We start from the raw sequence: 21,959 nt of genomic DNA, 5'->3' as shown, positions 1-21,959 counted from the left end.
CCCCTTTCTATGAGGCTGTAGCCCTTAACAACCAGCCGATGTGGTCTAATGCTGAGGCCCTGGTCCAGTGTCGCAGTGAGTCACCTTCTCGCAGAATCACCATCAGCCACATGACTGGGAGAGGGTTTTGCTTAGGCAAAGCCACTGTTGTTGACGAAAAAGTCTGTGCAACCACTGTGCAGGTTGACAAGTCTAAGAAATGGGCAATCGCCCCCTTGTCTGGCATGTGGGTTTGCAACCGCAGTGGGCTAAGCCCTTGCATCTATACCCAGAGCTTTAACTCCTCTGCTGACTTTCGTGTATTAGCTGCTATCATCCCCAGGGTCTTATACCACTCCGGAGAAGAAGTGAACCAGTACCTTGAGCGAGCAGGCTGCCTTCAGAAAAGAGAGCTGCTGACAGGACTGTCAATAGCAATGCTGCTCGGCTTGGGAGCGACCGTTACGGCCACTGGTGCCTCCACCCTGGTAACCCAGAGTCAGAGTTTCTCTCAGCTACAGATGACTGTAGGTGAAGATCTACAGAGAATTGAGAAATCCATATCCTTTCTAGAAAAGTCAGTCTCCTCACTCTCTGAAATTGTTTTGCAGAACAGGCGAGGTCTCGACCTTCTGTTCATGCAGCAAGGAGGCCTCTGCATCACCCTGAAAGAGGAGTGCTGCTTCTACGCAGACCACACCGGAGTAGTGAGAGACACCATGGCAAAGCTACAAGACAGGCTATCTCAACGGAAGGCGGAGAGAGAAGCCCAGCAAAGCTGGTTCCAATCTTGGTTTGACCAATCTCCGTGCCTGACCACCCTGATGTCTACCCTGATTGGGCCAGTTGTGTTGATCTTATTGGTGTTAATCTTTGGACCGTGCATTTTAAATAGGCTTGTGTCTTTTGTTAAGAGCCGACTAGAAAGGGTTAACATTTTGTTTATAGAAAGGCAACAGATGCTCTGAAAATACACTTGGTCACCACGTGTGCCTTATGTTTGTTAATGAAAAACTGCAGTGTCTATTTTATAAGTTTTTAACCTGTTAGTTAAGTATAGTGTACCCTATATTTTACTCAAGTTTATAATATCTACTTTTAAAACTTTTTATAATATAGATAAGTTAGATAAAATGTTTAGAGATAGATGTATAGAAAATAACATTAGAACTTTTAAGACTAATACACCTTATATTCTAGCAAATTAGTTATGCATAAAGAGGGGGGAAATGTAGAAGCTAGGGCCCGGCGGACGGAAGATATCAGGATGTAAAGGAAAGATAGTCACCCCCCTCCTCCACAGTGTATGGTAATGACTCCTGCAATTAGCCAATAGCACCTAGATGTTGTAATAAATTATTGTTGTATTAAAAATTCGGAGTGTATATAAGAAAGATATGTTTTGTAGGAACAAAACAAAATATAAAGCATAGAAAAGCCTCTCCTCAAAGTAGGATGAGGCTTTTCTCCAAGGAGTTGCTGATTGCCAGCAACGCCCAAGATAACTAACCCAAACCGGCCCATCAACTCAAACAAACAGACAGGACACGGACCATCAAGAAGACAATGGAACTGGCTCGGGAAATTATCTACCTCCAGACCCAAGCAACGCCCTGCAGATTCCAGTGGGTACAGAAACTGATCAGTGAAAAAGACAAGTTCCAAAAAGAAAGACTTCGCCAGACTTAAACATTTCTGTGTTGAAAAAGCAATCAGGGGAGACAAAGGAGAAAACCCGGCCGAGATACCCATCGGCACCAGCCCGGATTCCACCACCCTGTCATGAAAAACCTAACATTGCAACACACACAGAAACTCCTTTACATATGAGGAGATTCTGGCCGGACAGTAGTTAATGTCTTTATTCTATGCCAGGAAATCCATTCACTGGACAATCAAGGACACTTGGTGAATGGAACCGGCCTGGAATTTTAGCCTGAGGACTTAAAAATCCTATAAAACCCCAAGCCTGAGAGCGCTCAGACGTGGACTTGGGAAACCTACACCTCGGGTGTAGGTCCTGTCCACCCAGCGCTGCGCTGATCATTTTTATTGTGGTTTTTCTCTCTGTTTTTTCCTATGTTGTTTATTAATAAATTTCTCTTTAATTTTATCCAAAAATTGCCTTTGCATTTATAACAATGTGATGAAAGCAGATGGGAGTAACAGTGTGGACCTAGGTTATAAAATGTCAAATTTTCCAGCAATAAACGCCATTTCTGCCATCCATCACATTGATGCTTGTGTGCGGGTTTGGACCTAGTGGCCAGGGGAGGCCACCGTGCTGCACTTGAACCAGGGTGTCTGCCTTGCTAAGGCAACATGTAGGTGTTATAAATGCAAAGGCAATTTTGGGAAAAAATCAAAAAGAGAAATTTATTAATAAACAGCAAAGAATAACAAGGAGAGAAAAAAACCACAATAAAAATGGTCAGCGCAGCGCTGGGTGGACAGGGTCTACACCGGAGGTGTAGGGTTCCCAAATCCACGTCTGAGCGCTCTCAGGCTTGGGGTTTTATAGGGATTTTAAGTCCTCAGGCTAAAATTCCAAGCAGGCTCCATTCACCAAGTGTTCTTGATTGTCCGGTGAATGGATTTCCTGGCTTGGAAAAATAGACCTAACCAGTGTCCGGACAGAGTCTCCTCATATGTAAAGAGACTCTGTATGTATTTTAATTTGGGTTATCAAGGCAGAAGTGGTGTGATCTGGGATTGGTGCCGATGGAAATCTCGGCAGAGTCTTCCCTTTTGTTTCCAGTGATTGCATCTCCAACACTGGTCTGCCAGGTGGGGCGTTCAGGACTAGCGACGGATACTTTTTCTGAGGCTTGTCTTTGTCGACCTTGATTGTTTCCCAACAGAGATCTGCAGGGACCTTGGTCAGGTCCGGAGGTGGGTTCCTCCTCCGAGCTAGTTCCTTTGTTTTCTTGATGGCTCTCGTCCTGTCTATTTTCCGATCTAATGTTCGTTATCTGGGTGTTGGCTGCAATCCGTTGCCTTTGGAGGAAAACTCCCGGCCAGGCTTGGAGAAAGGGTTTATGTACATCTTTGGATTTTATATTATTTTAACACATATACATCTTATTTATACCTTTACGAATTTTTATTTACAAATAATTTATTACATAGGGACCAAATTTTATGCCTTTCAAGCTAACGGAATTTTTTCTGTTACACGTTTTATTCCCTTATTTCACATTATAACTAAAGCTGTAGAAAAAAAACCTTCTCACTTTAAAACTTCCGGCTCTAATCCTGTTTCTCTTGTATATCCTCCCGCCTATACAATTGCAAATGACCCTGACTCTATCTCAGAGCTAAAACCTGCAATACCGGTTTTTCTTCCTTAAGTCCCTCCACTCTGTCTCCCTGCTTCTTCCGGGGCCAGCCCCCGCCCCCCGGTTCCAGGCACGCTCTGCAGAGCCAACCCTCACCCGACTTGCCAGACCAGGGAGCGCGGGATTCGCCCTGCCCCTGCCCAGCACTGCCGTGGCCGCCCTCTCCTCCCTCGCCCCCTCCACTGGGACGGGGAATGTGGGACCTTCTCCTCCCCCACCCAACCCCCCTCCCCTGGCACAATCCACCACGCGCGGCACCGACCCTTCCACCCCGCTAGTGCCGGCTCCTCATGGGGCACCTCATGGGGTTCCTCCTCCCCTCCCAGAGCCTCCCCCACAGGCAGCCACCTTGTCACTCCTGGCTGTTACACAACCGTGGTGGTAGGGTGGGACACCACCCCTGTCCGCGGTGCTCGCAGCGCCCGCACCTCCGCCGCCAGTCCCCGTCCCCCCCGTGGCTCGCCCTTCCCCCCCTGCAGCTTTCTTCCCCCCCGCAGTTTCCCCCCCCCCCCCCGCAGCTTTTCCCTCCGCTGCGGCTTCCCCCCCACTGCGGTTTTTCTCCCCTCCGCGGCTCCTGCCACCGCAGCCATGGCTTCTGCTGCCACAGCTTCTGCCACTATATCGCCAGAAAATCCAGCACCTGCACTGCCGAGACCTGTGCCTGCCGCACAGCTGGCAGAGCTGGGACCGCTGCCCTGCCGCAACCTTCCCGCGGCCGATCTGTGCGCCCCCAGTCCCCCGCTGCCCCACTCCAGGCACCCTCAGTGCACTCGAACACACATTGCACAGCACATACTGACTCCCCTTCTGATGACAGCAATAGCAGCACAACTCACTCTGATTCAGATTAAGTTGATCCTTGGTCAATAAATCGCGTTCAAGCCATTCAGGCAGCGGAATGGCATTTAGCTCAAAATATCTCTGCCTTCCCAGTAACTTATAAAAAAGGCAGGAGGGGAGAAACTGCAAACAAAACAGTGTGGCAGCCTATTACTAGCAAAGAACTTATAGATCTTCACAAAATAGCCAAAGAACATGGACAAGGAGCACATCTTTTTAGAAATTGCCTAGAGGCCATCTTCTCCGCACACACCTTAGTATCACATGATGTCAAAAATATTGCTCAATGCCTTCTTTCCCCTGCTGAATATATGCTATGGGAAAGGCATTGGAAAAAACATTTAAAAACATTATCTGACAATTATTCTAAAGATGCAAATAGGCAAAATTTCATTGTTGAACAGCTAGCCAGAGAAAATAACCTAAAAAACCCCTCAGAACAAGCTAACACTTTACCTGAGGACGCACTGCAAGATATAGCTATTGCAGCAAAAACATCATTGCTCCTCACTCCAGATGACTCCTACCCTACATTTTGCTAATATCAAACAAGGGGGAGATGAGAGTTTTATCAAATTTGTGAATAGATTAAAGGATGCCTTGGAAAAACAGATAGTATAGAGGCACAAAAGGAACTTCTGAGTAAACTAGCTATAAAGAATGCTAATGAACAACGTAAAACTATTCTGAGGGCTTTAACCTTGGACACAGAACCTACCATTGAACAAATGGTGGAAAGCTGTACACACCATTTGTCCACTTTAAACACAGTTGCCCAGGCGGTTGCTAAAGGCATCGCTGAAGGGGTTTCTGGAGCATTTGCAGTGGTGGCCTCCAAAGATAATGCCCGCTGTTTCAATTGTGGGGAATTTAGACACTTTATAAAGGTCTGTCCAGAGAGGTCACCCACCCAAGACCTCTAAACTGGCTACCAAAGGCCCCAGAGACCACAGTGATACCAACAGCACTCAGGAAACTTACAGCGCAGCGCAGTAAAGCCCCGTGCGATGACAACAAATATAAAAAAGGCATCTCGCTCCGTCCCAACTGTGAGATTCACATCAGACAGCCAGGACCAGGAAGACAGGAAATATCACAGCGCATTATCCCAGGAGATCCCAAGCCACATTAAGAGGATCCTACACATGGAGCAATACAGATGGGAACCCGGTGCCAGCTGGTAACTGCACTGTCCATTGACTTTACAGATGAAAGTGTTTACCATATTCCCGCAGGAAAGCATGGACCAGAAGATGGTCCCTGGGACATCCTAATGATAGGTGACACTTTCCATGGTCCAAAGGAAAATTTTGTTTTCCCAGAAGTACAAACAGTGTACCCTGGACAAGAAATCTTTGTCCAGCTGTGCTGCATGGACTTACCCTTTTACCTTTCACAGGGAACCCCACTAGCACAAGCCTTTTACTCCCACTGAACCACATGGAACGACTTCCCCTCAACCCCACCATAATGTGGGCACAGACTATGGGCTCAAATAAGCCAACCATCAAGTGTGGCCTATTCTGTAAGGGAGAGAAGATCTACCAACCAGGGATGCTGGACACTGGCGCAGATGTGACCATCATCGCCTGCTCAGAGTGGCCAGCAAACTGGGAACTGCAGCCTGTGGCAGGCATGATCTCAGGGATTGGTGGTCACAGTGTCTATGCACAGCAAGCAGAATGTCATTGTCGAAGGACCTGAAGGCAAGATGGTAACCATCCGGCCATTCATGGTAAGGGCCCCCAACACCCTATGGGGTAGGGACTTTCTATCCCAATGAGGAGCTTCCTTATGTATTCTCAGCCAGAATTTCTGATTTGGGCCACTGAGGACTGCGCACTGCCATCTACCCCTCGGCTCACCTGGACATGTGAGGACCCAGTCTGGGTCGAGCAGTGGCCCCTCTCAAATGTAAAGTTGCGCGCACTAGAAGACCTAGTTGAAGAACAGCTTGCCAAAGGCCACATCATCGAGACCACCAGCCCCTTGAATTCCCCAGTATTTGTACTCAAAAAGCCTGGAAAGGACAGACGGAGACTTCTCCACGATCTTCGCAAGATCAACGAGGTCATTGAGGACATGGGTCTCTTCCAGCTTGGCCTGCCCTCACCATCGATGCTGCCTCAAGACTGGACTCTTGCCATCATAGATATCAAAGACTGTCTTCATCATCCCGCTTCACCCCCAAGATGCCCCCCGCTTTGCCTTCTCCATCCCCTCTCTCAACAGAGAGGCTCCACTGAAAAGATATCATTGGCTTTATCTACCTCAAGGCCTCAAGAACAGTCCAACTATATGCCAGTGGTACGTTACTTACATTCTGTCCCCCTCCTGGAAGCTATTCCCGGATGCAATCATCCACCACTATATGGACGACATCCTGGTCTGTGCATCAGAAAAAACTTACTTAGACAAAGCAGTTAAAAAGACCATAGAAACCATAGAGAAAGTAGGATTTGACATTAGTGAGGACAAAGTGCAGTACACCAGTCCATGGACTTATCTCAGACTCCAGATCCGTGAAAGAACCATCATACCCCAGCAGCTTGCCATCCGAGACGACCCAAAGACCCTGAGAGACTCGCACAGTTTATGTGGGTCCATCAACTGGATACGTTCTCTGATAGGAATTACAACAGAGGACTTCATTCCCCTGTTCAGTCTTCTCCGTGGCAGCGGAGACCTGGATTCTCCACATGCCCTCACACCAGAAGCCCAAGACACCATCACAAAAATCCAAGAAGCCCTGTCTTCACGCCAAGCTCATTGCTTCAAGTCCAGCCTGCCTTTCCAGTTTGTCATTCTGGGAAGGGCCCCCTGTTTCCATGGACTGATTTTCCAATGGAACCCTCAACTATCCTCTGTTGATACTTGAATGGATCTTTACAAACAACCAGCCTACAAAAACAATTACCACCTTTCAGGAAATCAAGGCACATGTAATTAAAAAAGCAAGGAATTGCCTCCGCTCTCTTACAGGGTGTGAGTTCACATGCATATACCTGCCACTGACTACTGGAGACCTAGAGCATTTGCTCCAGACTAATGAAAAACTCCAGTTCGCCCTGGATAGTTATACAGGACAAATTTCCGTCCACATACCAAAACACAAACTTTTTAATGCAGCCTTTAATCTGACCCCAAAATTGGTCCAAAGCAGGGCACCTCTCAAAGCTCTAACTGTTTTTACAGATGGCTCAGGGTCATCCCACAAATCTGTAATGACCTGGAAAGACCCCAAGACTCAAAAGTGGGAATCTGATGTCCAAATAGTGGAAGGATCCCCACAGATAGCTGAATTAGCAGCTGTCATCAAAGCCTTTGAGAAATTCAAAGGCAAACCCTTTAATTTAGTCACAGATTCAGCTTATGTTGCTGGTATAGCTATGAGGGCAGAACACACTTTTCTCAAAGATGTTTCCAATCCAAAGTTACACCAATTGATCTCTGCATTAACTTGTTTAATCTCCAACAGAAAGCAACCTTATACATGTGAGGTCACACACTGACCTGCCAGGTGCCATCACAGAAGGGAACAAGAAGGCAGACGCATTGGCCATGTCAATAGAAGCTGCTAACATCCCTGACATCTTTGTGCAGGCAAAGTTGTTACATGCATTTTATCATCAAAATGTACCTGCCCTCATCAGAATGTTCAAGCTCTCAAAAGATCAAGCAAAAGCTATTATCGCAATGTGCCCAAACTGCCAAAATTACCAGATACAGTCTATGGGTACCGGAGTCAATCCCCGAGGCCTGAACAGCTGTCAATTGTGGCAGACTGACATGACTCATTTTCCATCTTTTGGAAGGTCCAAATATGTGCATGTGTCAGTTGACACGTTTTCTGGAGCAGTGTTTGCATCAGCTCATGTAGGAGAGAATGCCACTCACACCATCAAGCATTTTCTTGCATTTGCCACTCTGGGAGTCCCAAAAAATATCAAAACAGACAATGGACCTGCCTATGCCTCTCAAAAGAGTTCTTCAGCGAGTGGGGAATAGAACACAATAAAGGCATACCTGCAAATCCTACAGGGAAATCCATTGTAGAAAGGACCCATCAAACTCTCAAAGGAGTCCTCCATCAACAACAGAGAGAAGCAGAAATTATATCCCCTGTTGAGAGACTCTGCAAGGCCCTCTACGTCATTAACTTCCTAAATTGTACAGCATCTGAGCCTGACCCTCCAACCCTTCACCACGTTTGTTGTGGTTTTAAACCAGTAATTAATAAAAGGGGAAAAAGAAAAAAAAAATTACTTATTTCTTGCTGTGAGATATGGATTAAAACAAGAGCAAACCAGGCATAAAACTTAAAAGGAATAAAGAAAGTTTATTGACAAACTACAAGAATAAGAACACCAGAATAAACTTCCAGAAAAACCTTTTCATTTCTTATTGCCCACCATTCCTTTGTTCACATGACAACAGAGACAAAAACTTTAGAATTTTGATGGTTTAAACAATCCCAATTCCTTCTACAGTCTTTTCATCAGTCTCTGTAGAGAAACAGAAGTTCCATTCTGTTAATTTATGGAGTTTCTCACAAGAAAACTATTTTTGTTATAGTTTTCCGTTTCCTTGATATCAGCTGCCCAGAGCTGCTGTTATCAAAGCCCACCCCTCCCATTTCACATCATTCTGAAATGTGTTATGGGTCATGAGTTTGAGGATAGCATTTTTAAGGATAAGTTAGTCAAAGGCAAAAAGTATTCTTCATCTGTTTCTGTGAGCTTCACTAGAAAACAGTTTTCCCATTGCCTCTCAAGGCTTCAAATCTCCCAGCACTTCACTATACCACAATTACTCTACTTTTTACTCAAATTTACACTTTGAACACTCTATTCCTCCCCATACTCCATCATGAATTAAAGGAGTTCTTTTCAGGACTTCATTGTCCATCTCCATAGTTTTAACAGGAAGATATTTCAGCTTAATTAAAGCATCTTCTTAATTCTCTACCTTTCTTGAAGCTTCTTTTCTTTCTTGCCACTAGTAGTTTATAAAGTCTCTTTTCATGTTGATCACTCTCTTTTTCTCTCTCTGGATAAAAAGATTAATCCGCAAGTCTCATCTGGATAAGAAAGAGCTAAAATCCTGCCCAAGCTTTTGTAGATGGTTCGGTGATCTCTGCTGAACAGGAGCTGGAGCTGTCTGCGATGGAAAGTTCTTCATAGCTGCTCTGGAGAGCGTGGTCACTGTCTCTGCTTGCTGGAAGCCCAGAGCTCTTCTCCTTCTTTACTCGGCAGTTCCTGGTAAATTCCATCACGGCAAAACCTGCAACCAAGCCAGGAACCGGCCCGGCTCGGCTTGGCCTGGGGCAAGCCCCCGCAGGGCCCATCTCCCGGCCGGGAGAACGGCAGGCCCAGCCCGGCCCCCGCCCGGCCACATGGCCTGGGCAGGGAACCGGAGGCCAGCCGGAGGTCTGCTACCTTTCACAGCCAAGAAACAAAGAGCCCAAAAGAGTTCTGGTTTTTTACTTTAAGGTGGGGTTCACAAGTTGATCCCACTTTTCAATGGCTAAAACTGCTGTCAATTCTCAGCAATGACCGATAATTGGTCAGGAGAAAAGACTCTAGGCAGTCCCCAGCAACTCCAACTTTCCTTAAAGGTAAAGTAACTCCATGACAACGTTTCAAATTGAACCCAAGCTAAGCTCACTGAGAAGCCACCACTGCTAGTAAAGGACACAGAGACACATGAGGTTTCTGCGCCTTTCCCATTGATTACCTGGGGAAGAGGCTATGCCTGTGTTTCACTACCATCTGGCCCAAGATGGTTTCCAGGAAAAAACATAAAACCGTATCGAAGCACTGCAAACACTGTCCCCACAAACAATATCAAGAATTCTCCTGAGTCAAATACAAGACCTCCACAAAACCAGACCAGCTCTGCATGGAGACAACAGCGTCGCCGAGTGCCCACAAACCAGAGAGAAGACTATCCCATCACCCAACAGCAGACAGAACAGACAACTGAACAAGATGCTGCTGCGTCATTCAAGCCATAGGCCAGATGCAGTCTGGTCACAAATTGCTTCTTAGTTTATATATTGCTACCCCTTTTTCTCTAAAAACCCTCATGTCCCCCTCCATCAACCCTTGCTAGAACCTCCCAAAAACCTTATACCTACCTCCCCCATCCTCACTTCCTAGTAAATTGAAAAACGGGGGAAAGAACAGAGGAAAGGTGTCACCCTGAGAATTAAACCTGATATTGTTTTCATAGTTTCTAGCCACTTTCCCAGGAAAGTAACTATAAACATAGATGTGTTGCGCTATTGGGAACAGCGAGAAGCATGACACAGACTCTCTTGTGAGTTGAACAGGAGAGCGAGGTTTATTACCTCAGATCTTCTTTTATAGACCAATATGCGAAAGTACAGAAACTCTTATTGGTTAGTGAACTAACACATTACCATCATTGATCAGTGATGTACACCACCCCTTGACTTTCTCTTGCAAGAAAACAAGAAACTGACAAACAGCACCTGCAAGGCTGTCTTCTATCTCTGAGGATTGTTTTAATTCCCCCTTATGATTTCCCAGGTCACTTTCTCAGGTGAGACTGAGAAAGTTATGCGGCCTGCTATTCCACAGGCACTGTGCTCCCTGCTTTTGCTCATATTTAGCATCCATATAGATGTTTATACATTCCATTAAAGATATGTCTTTTGATAGACGTTTCTCACGACCAGTGTGGTTAGGAAGGTAGTAACCTAACTATCCAATCCCTGGTCGTTGTCGAGAATCTATAAATATTGAAACGACAGAATAAATCACTCTCTTCTTTTTATCACACATTGAACTATGTGAATCATTTTGTGTCCGACAGTGACAGAAAGGAACGAAGGAGAAAACCCTAAACCTCCCCTCCCACCATAAAGATAACAAATTTTGCTTATATTCCCTATCAGAAGCCCCATCCCTATACAAAGATGAAAATTATCTCTGTTGGTGCTGTCCTCAATGCTGCCTGGACGCTCTTTGCCATGCCACACACCTTCGGCTGGATTAGCCCACAGCCTAACCATAATGTTTGGGTGACCTTAGCAAGGACACTGAAACAACATGTGCCTATCCATGAGTAGTGTTGACAACCCACTTTCCACATGTCTGATAGGGATTCCCTTGGTAGCAGATGACTGGCCCATCTATAATTCAGAGCTCCTCTGCACCACAGGTAAGAGGCCCAATCCGGTAGACACTTGGGACAAGTGGACAAAGATTCTGCCAAATGCTCTGGAGGAACCCCAAGAATTGGACCTGCTGGAGTCCTCCAAAGCAACATACTGTGTCAAATTTTACTTTAAATGACCAAGTCAACATTGGCCAGGAATTGACCAGGCAAAAAACACATACGGAAAAGACATATCACCAGTTAACAAAGCCTACAATAATTTAAATTGGTGTAACTATGTTGCTATATTTTATATATTAGTAAAGGCCTGTATGCACAAACCAGCCTTTGAAATAAGTCTTGATATTAAGGGCTAAAGTCCTTGAAACCTTCATGCAGAAGAGAGAGTAAAGCAAAACAATATCCCTGTGTGTAAGAGAAAAAATGTAAACTGTGTGTGTTAGCCAATAGTAGCTTGCTCTGCCTGCAGACCCTGTAGAACCCTATAAAAGGTGTGCTAAAGATAGAAATAAACGGCATTCACAATTACTTCTGTGAAGACTGGTGAAGAGCTGGCGGTCTCTCAATATAACTACACCAGCTGCATACTCTCTGTGTCCCCTCTCCACCCCAAAGTGTTGTCCTGGAGAATGTTTCTTATCTGTGGTGACTGAGTATGGGCTGGGATCCCCTCGCGCCTCCAGGAGGGTCCCTGTAGCCTTGACAAGCCTTCTACCTTCACTCCAAATATCACATTATTCCAAATGGAATTTGAAACAAAAAAATGAATTGGCACACCAAATAGGATCCTATTCTGAATTTGATGAAAATTGCAACGGCCAAATTTACAATTTGAATATAGGAAAGCGAATCGCGGCCTCCCTGTTTTACCCATGGGTAGCCGCAGCTAAAGCCCTTGGTGAGTTAAATCACCTGGGGTGTTGGCTTAGCAAGCAGGCCAATGCGACATCTGCTGCCCTAAGCGATCTTTTAAGGGATGAGGAAACCACAAGACATGCATCCCTACAAAATCAACCAGCAATCGACTTGTTACTACTCGCCCACGGATATGGCTGCAAGGACTTTGAAAGGATGTGCTGCTTCAACCTCTCTTCATGCTCAAAATCCATCCATGCAAACATCCAGAAACTGAAGGAACTGGTGAAGGACTTAAAAGTTGAAAACACCCCAGATTGGGCCAATGATCTTTTTGGTCAACGGGAACTAACGGGATGGGTGTCATCTTTAGTTAAGGGAATTTTGTGTATTTTTGATTGTGATTATTATTGTATTAGCTATGTTCTCATGCCTTCTCCATTACTTCAAAAGAGCTATAGGAGATGCCTTTTTACTAAATACAGAGAGGGGAGTTGTGGAGGAAGCCCAGTCCTCTGACAGGCTTCCTCCCTGGAGATCTGTCCCCTAAGATAAGACAAAACTACTTAGTCATGGTGACTAAGCTGTGGACCCCTTCCTACTTTGGGACCCCATGTTATCTTCGTGTTAACTATTGGTCATTTTATCCTGGTCTCAGACCATTGGTCCCTTTCCCAATTCTCCCCTTCCCTATAAAAACCCTAGCTTTTGCCCAGTTCAGTGGAAGATGGTCACTGGCCTCCTTCGCTGAAGCCTGCAAATAAAGGACCCTGCAGAATGCTACATGGTCTTCTGGCTGTCGTCTATGTATTGGCTGGGGTAACCCATGAGCAGAGCTAGGCTGATCTGAGCTGATCACAGAGGCAAAATCACTCCTAAAAAGAGTTGATCACGTGAAGCCTCAGACCGCTCCTAAGGGTTACCCCTGGCTGGAAGCTGCCCAAGACTCCCTGGATGGCCGTCCTTCAGGGACCCCTATCTGGGATAGTTGGTGGCAGAGCTGGGGGTTGGACAGGACCCCAGTCCCAGCCCCAACACCTGTCTGGCTTCATAATGTGTTCTCTGGAACCAGGGATTCTTGAAACAACATTCCTTGTTTTGTGCAGTCCTTCCAACAGAAGACCACCCATCACATATGGACTCTGGAATTCACCTGTTTCACTTAGTGGAAAGATTTCTGTCATTGTCTTCATTTCAACTCACTTAGAAACCATGCAAATGTCAGTGTTACTGAGTACCTGCCAGATCCATGATGGTTACATTTTGTAGAAATTTTAAAATAAATTCTACACTGAGGTCTATTTTGGGCTAAAACTAAAGTTCTGATGGAAAATTTCAGAAAACAAAGGCTGGTTATTTTGAGGCTTTTACTGCAAGAAACCTTCATGGAAACAGGTTGTGATAGATTGGCATTTAAGAAAACAAAGAGAAACACCTAAAGAAGTTAAAACTGCTGGAGGCTGGTGGGAGTATTTCTCCCAGCCAACAACTGGCCATTTTTAAGAACTGACAGCAGTTTTGACCATTGAAAAGTGAGATCAACCTGTGAACACCACCTTAAGACCTAAGCCTGGGAATTTCTTTGTCTCTTTGTTTCCTGGCTGTGAAAGGTAACAGAGCTCCAGCTGGCCTCCCGTTCCCCTGCCCCGGCCATGCGGCCCAGGCGGGGGCTGGGCTGGGCCTGCCATGGCTCCCGGCCGGGAGATGGGGCCTGCGGGGCTTCCCCCCCAGTCTCTGGCTGGGCCAGGCAGGTCCCTGGCTTGGCTGCAGTTTTTTTGCTGTGACTGAATTCACCAGAGACCGTGGAGTAAGGAAAGAAATAAAGCTCTTGACCTGCGTCGGGCTGAGACAGTGACCACACTCTCCAGAGCAGCCATGAAGAATCTTCCATCACAGACAGGAAATCACAGAACCATCTACAAAGCCTGGGCAAGATTTTAACCCTTTCATTACCCAAATGAGACTTGCAGATTAATCCTTTTCTTTTAGAGAGAGAAAGAGAGAGTAATCAACATGTAAAGAGACTTTATAAACTATCAGAGACAGTAAAGAAAGGAATTAAGCTTCAGAAAAAGGTAGAGAATAAGGAGATACTTTAATTAAGCTGAAATATTTTTCTGTTAAAGCTATGGAAATGGACAATAGGGTCTTGAAAAAACTCCTTTAATTCATGACAGAGTATATAGGGAGGAACAGAGTAGTTCAAAGTGTGGATTTTGAGCAAAAAGTAAAGTAGTTGTGATACAGTGAGGTGCTGGAACAGAGGGGGAGAAGTAATAGTTGAAGATTTGTAGCTTTGTAGAGGAAAAGAGAAAACTTCTGTTTCCAGAGAGGCTCACAGAGACAGATGAAGAGAACTTTTGCCTTTGAATAACTCATCCTTAAAAATGACATTCCTAGACTCATTTGACCCATAACACACTTCAGAGTGATGTGAAATGGGAGGAGACAACTGATGACAGATTTTCGGGCAGCTGGCATCAGGAAAATAGAAAGCTATGAAAAAAATTAGTTTTCTTGTGAGAAACTCCATAGATTATCAGAAAAAGACTTCTGTTTCTCTACAAAGACTGATGAGAAGACTCTAGCAAGAATTGGGACCGTTTTAAACACCAAAGTTTTTTGTCTCTATGTTGTCATGTGAACAAGGGAATGGTTCGGTAGTGGGGGATAAAGGGGTTTTCTGGAGTTTTATTCTGGTTTTCTTATTCTTATAGTTTTTGTTAATAAACTTTCTTTATTCCTTTTAAGTTTTAAGCCTGTTTTGCTCTTGTTCTAATCCATATCTCACAGCAAAAAATAAGTAAGTTTTCTAGTAATTTTTTAGTTACTGCTTTAAAACCACATTTATTTGGTGCATTGGCCGGGAAACAAAATTAGCAAATCTAAACCACTACACAGGTCCTGAATTAGCCTCTTCCATGCTTTTTCCATGTATTATCTGGTATCAGTAATTGAATAAGACAGAATTCTGAAGCAGACATATAATTTATTTCATCCAGAACAGACATTCTCATGTTCAAAGTAGCAGCAGGAGTCATCTTCTATAAAGAAGATCTGTTTAGGAAGTTGTCACATTTTCAGATTTCAGTTCAGTCCTTTTCATCCCATAAAGGACAACCTGGGTTATTTTCTGCAAATTCATTTCTTGTCCATAGATATCACTCCCTTTTCTTTAACCAACCTAATCCTTAAAACTTAATCAAAATGTATAACTTTTTAAGATCATACTATAACTTGCTAATACCCTAATTCTGCATCTATGGTCAATTTTTTTCTACTTAAATTATTGCTTTTCTTCTGAACATGATGAAAAATTTTGATTAATTTAAGTAAACTAACGGACACCTACTGTGATATTTCTTGCTTTTTACTCATCTTTTAATTCAAACCTAAAAATTAGAAGCTTGTTATTTGAAGTTACTATTCAGTGACTTAGAAATCATTATTCAGTTCTAAGTAAATGGAATAACACTAAATGTTCTTGTAGGATATGAGAGATTTTAAAATGCTTGCTGCTTTCTATGTTTTGTGTGTTACTGTAATATGCAATGATAAACTTAAATAAAAACCAAAACCTGTATATTAAAGAGCCAGGATTAGCAAGGATGAATACTTACCTTTCTCTTATAAAGTCTGCCAAGTCTTTTGTTGACAAATGTCCATGTTTCATGTTGTGATAGAGGACATCAAAGCCACTGTTCTTTTCCCCCTAATGATTAATAACAGAAGAAAACAGAACTGTGAATTACAAGCTAAAACAACTACAGAAAGTATAGAAATATGCATTTTAATAATAGAAATATGCATTTTAATAATTTATCAACTTTCATGAAATCAATTATTTCTAATGATTCAGTTTTTTAACAACTGCTGTAGTTGCCTTCAATCCCTTATATGTAAAACAAACTAAAATCACTTTAGCAGTCACTACCACCCTGTGAATGACAACTCTTCTATTACATATTTCTAGACTATATTTAAAGCCATTGATTTTCCAGATTTCTGCAGGTCTTGTATTCTTTCACTTCCCATCTTATTAAATACATTCTTAATACTGCATTCCTTCTTCATTTCCTCATATTTTTCCTTATTTCCCATGAACTAAAATACCCACCTCCCCAATTCTGCATACTTCATGGATATTTCTGTTTCTTGAAAAACTAGTAAAAATCATTAACTTTTTCCTTCTCATAGGTAACTTCCCTTTGTCTAGTCTTAACTTTAGTTTCAAAACATAAACCACTTTCCCATCAGTAAGACATATCTTACAATTAAAACTAAGACACTGCCCAAAATACTGATTAATAAATTTAGCCAGCTTATCATCTCTGGCACCATGGTGACCTTCCCCCTGAAAAGAAGAAAGCAACAATAAATTAAAGGAAAGTGAGGCAAGGCACAGCATAACAACACTACACTATAAGTTTTCCTGTCAAACTATCCATTCCCCTCCTGGCTTCCAAAAGCTTCAGAGCCATAACACGGCTGCTACTAGACACAGAAGCACATCCTCAGGAAAACTGCATGCATGGTCATGTTGGAAGGGAAAAAAGGCTGAGAAACAGAAACTTGGACTTTTTACAATGGCAGCTGTACATCTCCAGTAAAAGATTTGGTCAGGCTCAACTCAATTTCTGTCCTTTGTGTTCTGGAAAAAATTGTTTGTGCAGCCATAAGGCACACCTGATCAGAGAAACCATACAGCTGAATAAAGCTAGTAAATAAAGACCAGTGATCCAGATCACTGCAGCACCATGACCTCTGTCGACTACTAGAATGTGTGAAGTGATGGACACAGAGATCTAATGACAGTTCATCATGATACAGAACAAATACACCATGTCTTGGAGAGAATGATAAGAGGTGGAGAACATCACTGGCAGGACATTTTGTTCAAGTTGAAAGGAATGAGAGGGATTTGTCTTTGCAAACAAACTGTGGGTCTGCTTATAAGTAAAGCCAGATACTGAGAGATGAAAGAAACAATGGGAAGAAACATAAATTCCATAGGAATTCCACTGATTGACACAAGGAAAAAAAAAAATAAAAAAATGTGGGGGTATACATTAAAAGGGGTTCAGTATTAAGCAATTTGGGAAGCCTGTACCTCTCAAGTACCTCAGGCAATGGGGAAATATTGCTGTGTAGAACGCTCGCTCGCGGTGAGAGACTTCTCCAGGGTCAAGCTGTTCAGGTATAAGCAATTTATTATAAGGGTAAATAGAGGGGAGACCTGTGTCCGCCACCAGCCTCGGTGTCCACGTGGTCCGGGGGAGGAGGGAGAGAGCGGGCAGAGCAGGGGAGGAGAGGTTGGAAAAGGGGAGGGAGGGCGTAAGAGCAACAGAGGGAGAGCGGGGGAAACCAGGGAGGCTTATGAGAGAGGGGGAGACCAAGAGGGCAAGAGTAAGAAAGAGTGGAAGAGGTAAGAGTGGGGGAGAGGGGAGCTGAGAGAGGGGTAAAGGGGTAAGAGGTAAGAGAGAAGGGTTCAGAGGTAAGAGAGAAAAGCTAAGAGCGAGAAGTTCTTGTTACAATCCAATATGTCTTTTTCTATAGTGAATATTCTAATTCCCAGTAACCAATCACTACGAGATACACCCACTAAAGATTTTACATACAGTGTTGCATTTTAGGCTTTACAAGCTTTACAAGTTCTTCCCTTGCTTCTTGACCTTTGGACTTTCTATCAGCAAAAGGACATTGTTTTATCAACAGGGATTCTCCTCTAGCTGGCTAGGCTATTGTTCTTTGGTTAACCAGTACTCAGTATCCTATGACTCACGGCAGGCTTTCATTTCTACTTTGATTCTAGCCTTCATATTTTCAGAGTCTTCTGCCAAACAATCACATTCATAAGGTTTCCTTGTTTCACCCTCCCCAACAGGGAAAGAGAGAGGAGAATGTGGCTGGGAAATTAAGATAAAAAGGAGGCTGTATCCTCTAGCAGTTTGAGAGACCCCATGGGAAATGCACGACCTCTCCCTTTATTTGAATAAAGTTACAGGACTCCTCCGTCTCCTTTTTGGACATAAACCTCTGGTGTTTGCGGATTAATTTTTCTGACAAATTTGGGGGCTCTTGTCCAGGATATTTCCACTGTTACAGGGTGGCAGGCAGTGAGCGGAGCTGAAGGTGCATCTCATCCAGTTTCGGTGATCAGGTCCCCTTGGTGGCGGCCAGCACCAGGGAATTGATGGAGTTCCCAAGAGTCCAGGAGACAGATGAGTGGTGGACCAGGGGGGTTTATGAAAAGTCCACAGGGAAGGACGACTGAAAATCTCACCAGTGAGTAAAATGGGATTTTCAGGGAGCACACCTGGGAGGGCACCCATAGAGGGTAGCACAGGTAAACCTGAGAGCGCACCTATGCAGGGTTGCAAAGGTAAAGTTGGGAAAGGGGCCCCGCAAAAGGGATGACGATCCCTTAATACCCCCAGAGAGTCCCTTGGGGAGAATGCTGAGGTCTTCGGACAGATTATGCATTTCCCCAGGGGTAACTATAGAGAGAATGGTAGAATATTGTTATTTTGTGTGGCCAAAGTATGATTTGCCAAAGGGGCTTAAATGGCCACCTTATGGAACAGATAGACCTCATTTGTGTTGAATTATGTGGATGTATTTAGAAGAGAATTGGAAAGGATTGATTGAAAGGGAATATGGATCAATAGGGCTGAAACAAGCAACAGGAAACGTCTATGTGTTAAGACAGAAGAAAAAAGAATAAAAAGGGGAGGAAAAGAAAAATGGTGAGGATTAGGATGCTTTTCATCACCTTTCCCCATCTTCTCCAATTCTGCCAGCTGACCCAGGCCCAGCTGCAGGTCCCCTGTATCCTCAACTTGCAGAGCAAAGGCATCAGGGAAATACTGTTCCTATGGCCTCACCTGAGGATAATTACAGTGAAAGGGGAGGAGGGCAACATATCATATCACACCCTAAAACTACAAGGGAAACTCACTTTAGGATATCAGAAGCCCCCTGGACCCCAAAAACAGGGGTACACCAGATGCTACTATGCCAAGTTCCCTAAGGAGGTCAAGGGGGAGGGTTTGGGTTTGTAACTGTACCACTTACTACCCAGGATATAAGAGGGTTGAAAAAAGAATTATCCCCATATTTGGATGATCCCATAGGGGTGTGTCATGGGGTGGTTTTACCTTTAAGGTGGTTTTGAGAGCTAAGGAAGTTGAAGCTGCTGGAATCTTTTTCTCCTGACCAATTATCGGTCATTTCTAAGAATTGACAGCAGTTTTGACCATTGTAAAGTGAGATCAACCTGTGAACACCACCTTAAGACCTAAGCCTGGGAATTTCTTTGTCTCTTTGTTTCCTGGCTGTGAAAGGTAACAGAGCTCCAGCTGGCCTCCCGTTCCCCTGCCCCGGCCATGCGGCCCAGGCGGGGGCTGGGCTGGGCCTGCCATGGCTCCCGGCCGGGAGATGGGGCCTGCGGGGCTTCCCCCCCAGTCTCTGGCTGGGCCAGGCAGGTCCCTGGCTTGGCTGCAGTTTTTTTGCTGTGACTGAATTCACCAGAGACTGTTGAGTAAAGAAAGGAAAAAAAAGCTCTTGACCTGCGGCGGGCTGAGACAGCGACCACACTCTCCAGAGCAGCCATGAAGAATCTTCTATTGAAGACAACTCCAGCTCCTGCTCCGGCAGAGATCACAGAACCATCTACAAAGCCTGGGCAAGATTTTAACCCTTTCATTACCCAGATGAGACTTGCAGATTAATCCTTTTCTTTTAGAGAGAGAAAGAGAGAGTAATCAACATGTAAAGAGACTTTATAAACTATCAGAGACAGTAAAGAAAAGAATTAAGCTTCAGAAAAGGTAGAGAATAAGGAGATACTTTAATTAAGCTGAAATATTTTTCTGTTAAAGCTATGGAAATGGACAATAGGGTCTTGAAAAAACTCCTTTAATTCATGACAGAGTATATAGGGAGGAACAGAGTAGTTCAAAGTGTGGATTTTGAGCAAAAAGTAAAGTAGTTGTGATACAGTGAGGTGCTGGAACAGAGGGGGAGAAGTAATAGTTGAAGATTTGTAGCTTTGTAGAGGAAAAGAGAAAACTTCTGTTTCCAGAGAGGCTCACAGAGACAGATGAAGAGAACTTTTGCCTTTGAATAACTCATCCTTAAAAATGACATTCCTAGACTCATTTGACCCATAACACACTTCAGAGTGATGTGAAATGGGAGGAGACAACTGATGACAGATTTTCGGGCAGCTGGCATCAGGAAAATAGAAAGCTATAACAGAAATAGCTTTCTTGTAGAAAACTCCATAGATTAGCAGAAGAAAACTTCTGTTTCTCTACAAAGACTGATGAAAAGACTAGCAAGAATTGGGACTGTTTTAAAAACCAAGGTTCCAAAGTTTTTGTCTCTATGTTGTCATGTGAAGAAAGGCATGGTGGGTAGTAGGGGATAAAAAGGGTTTTCTGGAAGTTTATTCTGGTGTTCTTATTCTTGTAGTTTGTTAATAAACCTTCTTTATTCCTTTTTAAGTTTTAAGCCTGTTTTGCTCTTGCTCTAATCCATATCTCACAGCAGGAAATAAGTAATTTTTTTAGTTACTGTTTTAAAACCACGACAGGGTGGGGGAAAAGATAGAGGAATATTTTGGAAATGCGGATTATACATGGAAGGACTGGGATTTTGTTTTGAAGATTTTGTTTGGGTCATCAGAGAAACCAATGATTTTTCAGAAAGCCCAGCAGCTGTGGGAGGATGAGCATTCACAAGCAGCAGGGGGGGCTGGACCCAACACACCTATGGTGGATGATGCCATCCCCCAGGTGGACTCCCAGTAGGACCCAAATAACCAGGCCAGTCTGGCTCACCTCTGCGATTACCGTGCTTATTTGATTAAGGCAATCAAATCAGCAGTTCCCAGAACTAACAACATAGCTAAGGCTATGTCATTAGAACAGGAAAAGCATGAAAGCTCCTCTCCTTGGTTGGAGAGGATTAGGGATGCCTTGTGGAAGCACAGGGGGATGGATCCTGAGGGGAAAGCCTTTGACACATTGCTGAAGGTACAATTTGTTACTAAATCCTGGCCCAATATAAGGAAAAGAGTACAGAAAGATGAAGAGTGGCAGAATAAGCCTCTGAAGGAATTGGTTAGAAAAGCACAGCAGATATATATGCAACAAGGGATGAGGAAAAGGCAAAGATGATGGCAGAGTTTTTACAGCCTCAGAGGAATAAATTGCAGGGTACAAGGGGTCCCCCAGGACAGAGGGGATAGAATCAGCCTCAAAGATTTGGCAGAAGCATTCCCTCTTCAGCAGGGGCAAGCCAACCCAAACAGCAGCTGGGAAAGACTCGATGTGCCATCTGCAGGGCAGAGGGACACTGGAAGCGGGATTGTCCGCAGAGACAGCTGGATCCTCAGGAGGAGGAAATCCAGGGAATAATAGAGATGGATTGTTAGGGGTGTCAGGGGCTCCCATTATACCAGGGACCCACCACACTGGAGCCCTTGCTAACATTTAGGGTGGGTCCAGATCAAGAGGAGGTGTGTTTCCTGGTAGACACAGGGGTCTCTCAATCCACTTTGAATTTTATCCCTAAGGGGAGAAAATTGTCAAAACGATCTTTGATTATTCAAGGGGTGAGTGGAAAGGATGAGCAGGTGCATTTTATTCAACCGCTCTTAGTAGATGTGGGGGATAGGTTTGAAATGCATGAATTCCTGTTTGTTCCTAATTGTGATTGTAATTTACTGGGAAGGGATTTGATAGCTAAAGTGGGAATGCAAATTAGTATTGTGAAAAATGATACAGAGGCTAACAC

The 21,959-nt window shown here is 44.1% G+C and overlaps 2 protein-coding genes across 2 annotated transcripts in view; one reads left to right on the top strand and one right to left on the bottom strand.

The window, feature by feature from the left end:
• LOC131591643 (keratinocyte proline-rich protein-like) overlaps nt 1–21,959 on the top strand; it is a 223,730-nt gene that overhangs the window by 48,199 nt on the left and 153,572 nt on the right. The gene's annotated exons all lie outside the window — the stretch shown is intronic.
• Nucleotides 1–21,959, bottom strand: part of LOC131591634 (F-BAR domain only protein 2-like) — a 354,200-nt gene that overhangs the window by 293,601 nt on the left and 38,640 nt on the right. Inside the window, exon 2 of the mRNA XM_058862533.1 lies at nt 15,779–15,870. Within this exon, the coding sequence (XP_058718516.1) occupies nt 15,779–15,870 (92 nt within the window). The remainder of the gene's footprint in view (nt 1–15,778; nt 15,871–21,959) is intronic.

This window comes from Poecile atricapillus, chromosome W, assembly GCF_030490865.1.
Source record: "Poecile atricapillus isolate bPoeAtr1 chromosome W, bPoeAtr1.hap1, whole genome shotgun sequence".
Lineage (NCBI taxonomy): Eukaryota > Metazoa > Chordata > Aves > Passeriformes > Paridae > Poecile > Poecile atricapillus.
The sequence above is the reverse complement of the archived record's forward strand: the minus strand, read 5'-3'. Positions and strand labels throughout refer to the sequence as shown.